The sequence below is a fragment of the Sycon ciliatum genome, chromosome 13 (genome assembly GCF_964019385.1).
Source record: "Sycon ciliatum chromosome 13, ocSycCili1.1, whole genome shotgun sequence".
Taxonomy (NCBI): domain Eukaryota; kingdom Metazoa; phylum Porifera; class Calcarea; order Leucosolenida; family Sycettidae; genus Sycon; species Sycon ciliatum.
Window position 1 is genome coordinate 2,534,038 of NC_088655.1, and position 10,000 is coordinate 2,544,037.

The window sequence follows — 10,000 nt, forward strand, 5'->3', positions numbered from 1 at the left end:
TGGCGCTGGCGAAGGCATACTAGGAGATGGCGTATGGCTTGCAGTGTTTGTGCTGTACTCTGATAAGGCACTGCTATTCACACGTGACAAGTCCGCTAGCTGGTTGGCAGTCTTGCTGCTGCTGTAGTGCAGGTCACGAAACCCAAGACTCCAGAACTGAACAAGACATACATGCATACACACACACACAAACACGCAAGCACGTGTACACACACACACACATACACACACACACACACCGACACACACACACACACACACACCGACACACACACACACTCACACACACACACACCGACACACCGACACACACACACACACACACACACACACACACACACACACACACACACACAAGAGACAAAGTTAGCTCTGCTCTGTTCTTATACAAATCTATTATTAAATTGAGTAAAACATGCACATAGGTCAGATAAGGTCTACATAACAGTGTTGTAGTGTATGCGTGCAGTCAATCATGCACAGGTCTACACAATAAGGCTGTAGTGTGTGTGTGTGTGCATGCTATCAAGAGTATGTAACCCCCCAAGAGTGTGCAACTCCTGATACCCTTTCTATGCGGTGCGCCGACGGCGAAAACTCACATCACGTGGTGCAGTGTCGCAGTTGTACGTTTCCAGATCGTTTTTAGCGAGCAGCGGAGTAATAAAAAAGCACTCTGACAGAAACTCACTGCGGGTATGCAAATCCCCAGCATGATCATGGCAGATAATCGGATTGCGCGCACGCTATCCTCCGTTTGTACGTAGTACGAACTTGCCTGAGACACGTGATGTGAGTTTTCGCCGTCGGAGACCCCATATACAGAGTTGCACACTCTTGGGGAGGGGGGGGGGGGGGGTTATATACTCTTGATGCTATCATGCAGTCATGCAGTCAAGCTATCATGCAGTCATGCTATCATGCAGTCATGCAGTCATGCAGTCATGCAGTCATGCAGTCATGCAGTCATGCAGCTCTACAACACGTAGTACAGCCACAGTGGAACTGGAATAAGATGTGCCCCAATGGGCACAGCGCATGCAAACAGCAAAAACAGCAAAAACAGCAAAAACAGTAAAAACAGCAAAGACAGTGTAACTGTTCAGCATGCACAGAATGACGGTGTTGTTGGATTTGACATTGTCCTTTAACACAACAAGAAGGTTATTTATAGATGAATTGCGCTGGCACATTGCGCCCGCACATTGCGCTGGCAGTCCGTAGCCTAACAGACCATCGTCTAACAGACCGTCGTCTAACAGTAAGCTGACGCGTAACAGCTATGATGCAGCACTCGCAATCATACTGTTTCAGACATTTCAGACAGGCAAGATGTCAATGTGAACGTACCCGCACTACACCATCCATTGAGCCAGTGACTATCACATTCTCGCTGTCCCAAACGCACAGCTGTTAACGCATACAAGAGCACACAAACACACACATATACATACATATACACACACGTGCGTGCATGTGCAAGCCCACACACCACACACCACACACCACACACCACACAACACACACACACACACACACACACTTGTACTTGTACTTGTACTTGCTCACTGCCAAAACTGGTCACGTGGGTCTCCCCGGGAGAGGGGAGAGAGACTCAAAAGGAATCTTGGAAAGATGACTCAATTGGCCATTGAACCACCCAACGGCCGACACCCCCTGAAATCCCCAAACTAGGGTGGACTTGAAATGATCCCACTTATGGGCTCACCACACCTCAGTAAGTGGGTGAGGACAAGGTGCAGAAAAAGGATTGACGGCATCAGGGTATCCGTCCCGGGATCCAACTGCAGGTACCCCTGCCCCCAGTGAAGGTAATACTTGGCACTAGTGTGGGTGGCTAAATCAGAGTGGATCTGATATAAGCTTCACTAGCACCATTGATTACACAAGAGTTAATCTAGCCAGAAGCAGTCCATGGTTAACAGGTATGTATACTTCAAATAGAAAGTATATGAACCCTGAAACCAACAAAGGTGGTAGGTACAACAATACACCTTCAAGCAGCCGAGCCCGTTGGCAACAGGCCCAACACTATCTGGCATAAGTGTACCCACCAACCGAACTAGCTGGCACACACACACACACACACACACACGTGCAGGCGGGCACACACACACACACGCACAGAAAACAAACACGAGTTCAATCAGTTCATATACTTGTAGTATGCTGAGCAAATGTAGAGTCTTTATTCCTTTCTATGCCATAGCTGCAGTTCATGTAATGCACCTAGCTCAATTGTCACCCGGCGAAACTAAAAATAACACATAGTCAGTGCCGAGTTTGCAGCTTCACAACACATGCCTTCACATCACAGCGCGTCTTGAAGGACACCTTAGACGTGTGGCAGAGCAGATAGGGAAGCCCATACCAGTCCCCGTAAATGTGTGGCAGAGCTGATAGGGACCCTGGAACCCCATACCAGTCCCCGTAAATGTGTGGCAGAGTCGATAGGGACCCTGGAAGCCCATACTAGTCCCCGTAAATGTGTGGCAGAGCCGATAGGGACCCTGGAAGCCCATACCAGTCCCCATAAATGTGTGGCAGAGCCGATAGGGACCGTGGAAGCCCATACCAGTCCCTGTAAATGTGTGGCAGAGCCGATAGGGACCCTGGAAGCCCATACTAGTCCCCGTAAATGTGTGGCAGAGCCGATAGGGACCCTGGAAGCCCATACTAGTCCCCGTAAATATGTGGCAGAGCCGATAGGGACCCTGGAAGCCCATACTAGTCCACGTAAATGTGTGGCAGAGCCGATAGGGACCCTGGAAGTCCATACCAGTCCCCATAAATGTGTGGCAGAGCCGATAGGGACCGTGGAAGCCCATACTAGTCCCTGTAAATGTGTGGCAGAGCCGATAGGGACCCTGGAAGCCCATACCAGTCCCCGTAAATGTGTGGCAGAGCCGATAGGGACCCTGGAAGCCCATACCAGTCCCCATAAATGTGTGGCAGAGCCGATAGGGACCGTGGAAGCCCATACCAGTCCCTGTAAATGTGTGGCAGAGCTGATAGGGACCCTGGAAGCCCATACTAGTCCCCGTAAATGTGTGGCAGAGCCGATAGGGACCCTGGAAGCCCATACTAGTCCCCGTAAATATGTGGCAGAGCCGATAGGGACCCTGGAAGCCCATACTAGTCCCCGTAAATGTGTGGCAGAGCCGATAGGGACCCTGGAAGTCCATACCAGTCCCCATAAATGTGTGGCAGAGCCGATAGGGACCGTGGAAGCCCATACTAGTCCCTGTAAATGTGTGGCAGAGCCGATAGGGACCCTGGAAGCCCATACCAGTCCCTGTAAATGTGTGGCAGAGCCGATAGGGACCCTGGAAGCCCATACCAGTCCCCATAAATGTGTGGCAGAGCCGATAGAGACCGTGGAAGCCCATACCAGTCCCTGTAAATGTGTGGCAGAGCTGATAGGGACCCTGGAAGCCCATACCAGTCCCTGTAAATGTGTGGCAGAGCCGATAGGGACCCTGGAAGCCCATACCAGTACCTGTAAATGAGTGGCAGAGCTGATAGGGACCCTGGAAGCCCATACCAGTCCCTGTAAATGTGTGGCAGAGCCGATAGGGACCCTGGAAGCCCATACCAGTCCCTGTAAATGTGTGGCAGAGCTGATAGGGACCCTGGAAGCCCATACCAGTCCCCGTAAATGTGTGGCAGAGCTGATAGGGACCCTGGAAGCCCATACCAGTCCCCGTAAATGTGTGGCAGAGCTGCTAGGGACCCTGGAAGCCCATACCAGTCCCCGTAAATGTGTGGCAGAGCTGCTAGGGACCCTGGAAGCCCATACCAGTCCCCATAAATGTGTGGCAGAGCTGATAGGGGCCCTGGAAGCCCATACCAGTCCCCGTAAATGTGTGGCAGAGCTGATAGGGGCCCTGGAAGCCCATACCAGTCCTTGTAAATGTGTGGCAGAGCTGATAGGGACCCTGGAAGCCCATACCAGTCCCTGTAAATGTGTGGCAGAGCCGATAGGGACCCTGGAAGCCCATACCAGTCCCTGTAAATGTGTGGCAGAGCTGATAAGGACCCTGGAAGCCCATACCAGTCCCCGTAAATGTGTGGCAGAGCTGATAGGGACCCTGGAAGCCCATACCAGTCCCCGTAAATGTGTGGCAGAGCTGATAGGGACCCTGGAAGCCCATACCAGTCCCCGTAAATGTGTGGCAGAGCTGATAGGGACCCTGGAAGCCCCCGTAAATGTGTGGCAGAGCTGCTAGGGACCCTGGAAGCCCATACCAGTCCCCGTAAATGTGTGGCAGAGCTGATAGGGACCCTGGAAGCCCATACCAGTCCCCGTAAATGTGTGGCAGAGCTGATAGGGGCCCTGGAAGCCCATACCAGTCCCCGTAAATGTGTGGCAGAGCTGATAGGGGCCCTGGAAGCCCATACCAGTCCCCGTAAATGTGTGGCAGAGCTGATAGGGACCCTGGAAGCCCATACCAGTCCCTGTAAATGTGTGGCAGAGCCGATAGGGACCCTGGAAGCCCATACCAGTCCCTGTAAATGTGTGGCAGAGCTGATAGGGACCCTGGAAGCCCATACCAGTCCCCGTAAATGTGTGGCAGAGCTGATAGGGACCCTGGAAGCCCATACCAGTCCCCGTAAATGTGTGGCAGAGCTGATAGGGACCCTGGAAGCCCATACCAGTCCCCGTAAATGTGTGGCAGAGCTGATAGGGACCCTGGAAGCCCATACCAGTCCCCGTAAATGTGTGGCAGAGCTGATAGGGACCCTGGAAGCCCATACCAGTCCCCGTAAATGTGTGGCAGAGCTGATAGGGACCCTGGAAGCCCATACCAGTCCCCGTAAATGTGTGGCAGAGCTGATAGGGACCCTGGAAGCCCATACCAGTCCCTGTAAATGTGTGGCAGAGCTGATAGGGACCCTGGAAGCCCATACCAGTCCCCGTAAATGTGTGGCAGAGCTGATAGGGACCCTGGAAGCCCATACCAGTCCCCGTAAATGTGTGGCAGAGCTGATAGGGACCCTGGAAGCCCTTACCAGTCCCACAGTGCTCAGAACGTTAGGTCATACATGTATAAGCAGAAACAGTCATCTGGAATTTAGTTTTGTCTTTTTCGTCCAATGGTCTTTGGACTAAATTAAATGCCGGACTGATGTCGATTTGTCCAGCTTTTCATACACATTCGTATGATCCATGGACGAAGTGCTCAACCAGACAAACTCACTTTCTTTGCAGTTGGACGAAATTATTGACCGACTAAATGTTCTGCCTGTACAGTACATGAATGTGCAGTCGGTGCACATTTGGAGCATGGCGTGTGTGCGTAATGCTGGCGGGCAAAGGATTAAAACGATTAGGGCTGCCTACAATGGAAGAACATGTGTCTGTCTATAATTATTGTACAATGGCTCTACTCTCTAGTCGCAATAGAAGCAAGACTCCATAATCAAGAGAGTATGCGAGTGTGAGTCTGGGAGTCTGGGTCAGGGCAAGAGTACATAACCCCCAAGAGTGTGCAACTCCAGCTATGGGGTCCGTGACGGCAGAACTTCACATCAAGTGATGAACCCGTACACATTATTTGCACTCTGTGCATGATAGATACAGGGTTGTACGCAACCCAGCTTTGGGTACAACTCTCTTGTGGTCACTTTGCACGGTTTGTCAGTGTAACCTTTCGGATCGTGTCACGTGATGTGAAGTTCGGCCGTCGCAGCACTGCATAGAGGCTGTGCAGGCAGTTGCACACTCTTGGGGGTTATGTACTCTTGGTTATGGACATGGTCAGTCAGTGTGTAGCGAGAAGGAGGAGGAGGAGGAGGAGGAGGAGGAGGAGGAGGAGGAGGAGGAGGAGGAGGAGGAGGAGGAGGAGGAGGAGGAGGAGGAGGAGGAGGCCATCATCACCTTCCTTACCTCAGACATAGTACAGCAGGTGATGGCATGTCCGTCAGCACTTGGCATTGTCTCTCTGCCCAGTAGATCACCGTTGATACTCCACCATGCTAAGGTGGTGTTTGCACACGTCACTATGTCACCCTGGTACAACAAACAAACAAAAAAAAACACAACAAAAAGAACAACAAAAACAGGAAAGAACAAAAAGGCTCATCACCGCTTGCCAACTACATCCAACAGCAGATGTATGTGGTGGTACTGGTGGTGGTGGTGGTGGTGGTGGTGGTGGTGGTGGTGGTGGTGGTGGTGGTGGTGGTGGTGGTGGTGGTGGTGGTGGTGGTGGTGGTGGTGGTGGTGGTGGTGGTGATGGTGGTGACCAATGCATGGGCTGCTGGTTCTGGGAACTAACATTCACTCTGTACGGCAGGGGATAGTACCGGTGGATAGTGTTAGTTAGTCTTGTTGTGTTTAGAGTACAAGTCGCAGTAGGTTTGCATGGGGCACTCACAACACTAACTTTTGATGGACCTGAACTGAAGAGAAGTGAACAGGAGGTGTCAAACAGTTTTCTCATAAAGCTACTTAGAGAAGCTACTCGCAGAAGCAAGTGTGCCACAAGGAATAGTGTGCCACAAGGAATAGTGTGCCACACGGAGCACAAGCAAGCGAAACTTTTACAAAAGAAGATCAAATCTGTACACTGACGCACAAGCATGTATGTGCCAGTGCCACACACCTCTGCCACACACTTTCCCTCTCCCTCACCTCCCCCCCCCCCCCCCCCACACACACACACACCCACACATACACACACTTTCTCTCTCGCAAACGCATACTAGTACACACATACACACATGCATGCACGCAGACGCACACGCCCGCACACATACAAACAAACTCTCTCTCTCTCTCTCTCACCGTCAAGTCATTGATACAGATAGCTTCTACGGGATGGCGATGAACTTGCAGTTGACGAATGAACGCCAGACGCTGGAGATCCCAGATGAAGCATGTACCATCCTGTGTACACAGATAAGACAGCAATGTTGTGAGACACACAGCAAACATCAACATGGCTGTACACGCACGCATGCACCCACACGGCTTGACACCGAAAGTCTAAAATACTGTAGTTTCACAAATTTTCGGTGTACTTTTATTTCGGTACTTTCGGTGCGTCTGTTTAATACCGAAAATTTCATTACACCGAACAAACACTAACACACATAATACAATAGGGAACTGTTTCTCTGTACCTAAAATTTCTGCTCACCTAACCTGGCCTTTTGCCCTCATACCGAAAATATTGAGCACCTAAAATTTCTGAAATTAGAGTAGTGGGAAAATTTGCCAAAAATAGTTGGAAAAAAGTGTGCGCCGAATATTAGCTGACATAAGAAGGCTTTCAGCCGAGTCTCACGCGAACCGTGAATTTTTTTTTTTTTTTTTTTTAAGAAGGCCATTCACACGACGTGCAAAGACATACAAGCGTGTAGTACAGCAGTCACTTGCAAACCGTCACCCAGTTCACACGGTGAAGGACAAATTTCGCAAGCGTCAACGTATCCATAGTGATCTCGTGAATATGCCGGGAAATTCTGAATATTCGCTTTTGCAAATTAATAATAGTTCCATACGACTACCGCTCGCTTTCAACAAACGAAATTCCTGCAGTTCCTGACACGTTTGATCTCACGCAAAGTATAATCATGAGCACAAGGGCACCAGGCAAGTTCAAAAATCAGTTGCACACGTGTGTCCAGGTTTACCGAATACGAGCAAATATCCTTCGAAATGGTACGATAAAGAGTGAGTTTGCACGTCGCCTATTTTAGTACATAACCTGGGTTACAAAGTGTCTGTAGTCACTTGCACTCATATTACGCACAGTGTATTCCAGCGCTGATGTTATCTCCTCAAGCTTCATAGTTGCGGCACTGCCTTAGCCTACATTACAATCACCCTACATAACTAGCGAATAGCATTATTATGGTTTATCGTCTGATGAGTGTTTTTTGAAACACGAAACTCGGAGTCACGAGAAGGATTTTTGGTCTCTGTTGTTCTGCCCTGTGTGTAACCTGGGTTACCATACTCGCACGATTAGAGCTCTCTCTCTCTCGAATAGTGCCCCAGTCTATTAGAGCCAGTGAAAGAATAAAGCCCTCTCTTGAATAGCAATTTTTTTTACGCTGGATGATGCAAATGTACCAGCATCGAACAAATAGTACCCTCTCTTGAATAGTGCCCTCCCTTGAATAGTGCCCCATCTGAGATGGACATTGAAAAAAAATAGTACCCCAGAGGCACTAACCGCGCGAATACGGTATGTACTCTTGCTATAGGGGTAAACTAAAAAAAGAAGAAAAAAGGTTCTACCGAGATTTGAACTCGGATCGCTGGATTCAAAGTCCAGAGTGCTAACCATTACACCATAGAACCAACACATGGACAAAAATGATCAAATTATGTACTAGAAGAGATCAGTGCGTGAAGCAAGTATCAGAAAAGCAAGAATAAATTGGTTTCCCATATTGGCCATGTAGAAAGAGGGCATGGACAGTGGACAGTGGATAGTGGATAGTGGATGGTGGAACCAACATGGCCAACATGTGACCCGTCAATGCAAGGGGGTTGACCGGAGCTGGAACCAGCACGGCAATCCCATATGGTCATGTGACAGATGGGCAACTCGGCATGGTTTTTTTTTTTTTTTTTTTTTTTTTTTTTTTTACTATTGACACAGCCCTACTGGAAAACAGGTGGAGAACAAAAAGAAACGAGGAAAAGGACAAAACATAGGGGATGTAGGGACGACGTGCTGATGTGCTGGGAGCAACTCAACCGACCAGAGGTCTCGGCGTCAGCGTTGCAACTAGGCATCGAAAAATGTGTGTGTGTGGGGGGGGGGGGGTTGCACAAGAACAACTGCAAACAAACAGAAGCTAGAGAATACCACAAATAGTAACTAAAGTTTGCTATGGGGACCACAGGCAGCATTGCCAAACGCTCACATCACAAGGCTTATCATTTGGTGCAGCTTTAGCGCTATGAGGTTGATGATTTCCTGTTCTCTTTACTTTGTATTTAGCGCTTTGGGGCGTTACTATATTCTTTTCTCCTTTTTGCACCAAGTTAGTATATCTTTGTGCTTTTTTTTACTGGGAACACAGCCCTACAAAAGAAATGTGGATTTAGAGCCACTATTATCATGTGCTTCACAAAAACAAAAACAAAAAAACCCATCAAGCGGCCCAGTGCTGACTGTATACGTTACCAGCCTGCTTTTAGCAACAAAATAATGGAAATGGAAATGTAGCACTGAAAAAGGTGATTGCCAAGCCATCGGTTAGCCACTCTCGTCTCCATTCAGTAAAAGTACTTCAAAAAGTAGCACTCCATTTCGGGCTCCATTCTTGAAACGGTTCTATAGTCAGATTTAGAATGTGAAATTTTGCCTGGTGATGCCTCCAGACATTTTGGCCTGAATTTCTTTTTCAGATTTGGCACTTATCCGGTTTTGTATCTCAGCTCTTCATTCATACAGTCGTAGAGGGGGGAATGACATCAAGAAGCCACGCAGACGTTTGGATTTTGCGAAGTAAAACAAAAGTCGTCATCCTCCTCATCACCATACCTGTGCAGCGCTGACTATGACGCTGTAGGTAGTGCTGGCTTGGAGACACGTGATGGGAGCCGAATGACCGTACAGGACCTGGTAACACACGTACACACACACACACGAGCACACATACACACGCACACACACACGCGCGCACACACACACACACACACACACACACACACACACACACACACCACACACGCACGCGCGCACACCCAAACACGCATATGCAGGCACGAAATTGAAGAAAGAATTCAGTGTGCGTTTGTCAGGTTCTGAGCCACTAAATCCACCGCCCATTGCTGTGCTTGGACTATCGTAGCTGCGATGTACATGTACCCACTTCTTGCACTTTGATATACATGTACCCACTTCATGCACTTTAGCCCTATGGCTACACACGATGGTACTGGTAAGCTACACGGCTGCGAACTACCGAGGTCATAAAAGAACATCCGGCATGGGCTGAGTCAGAGGGATGG

At 49.2% G+C, this 10,000-nt stretch overlaps 1 protein-coding gene and 1 non-coding gene across 2 annotated transcripts in view; both read right to left on the reverse strand.

Annotated features, from left to right (window-relative positions):
- Nucleotides 1–10,000, reverse strand: part of LOC135829993 (WD repeat and FYVE domain-containing protein 3-like) — a 112,354-nt gene that overhangs the window by 11,932 nt on the left and 90,422 nt on the right. The window contains exons 67-71 of the mRNA XM_065342385.1: nt 9,531–9,608; nt 6,812–6,913; nt 5,912–6,034; nt 1,351–1,410; nt 1–156 (exon numbers count right to left, since the gene is read on the reverse strand). The exon at nt 1–156 is cut by the window's left edge and continues 210 nt beyond it. Of these exons, the coding sequence (XP_065198457.1) occupies nt 1–156; nt 1,351–1,410; nt 5,912–6,034; nt 6,812–6,913; nt 9,531–9,608 (519 nt within the window). The remainder of the gene's footprint in view (nt 157–1,350; nt 1,411–5,911; nt 6,035–6,811; nt 6,914–9,530; nt 9,609–10,000) is intronic.
- On the reverse strand, nt 8,264–8,335 carry Trnaq-uug (transfer RNA glutamine (anticodon UUG)). The gene has a single exon. It is a non-coding gene; the product is annotated as a tRNA-Gln (tRNA).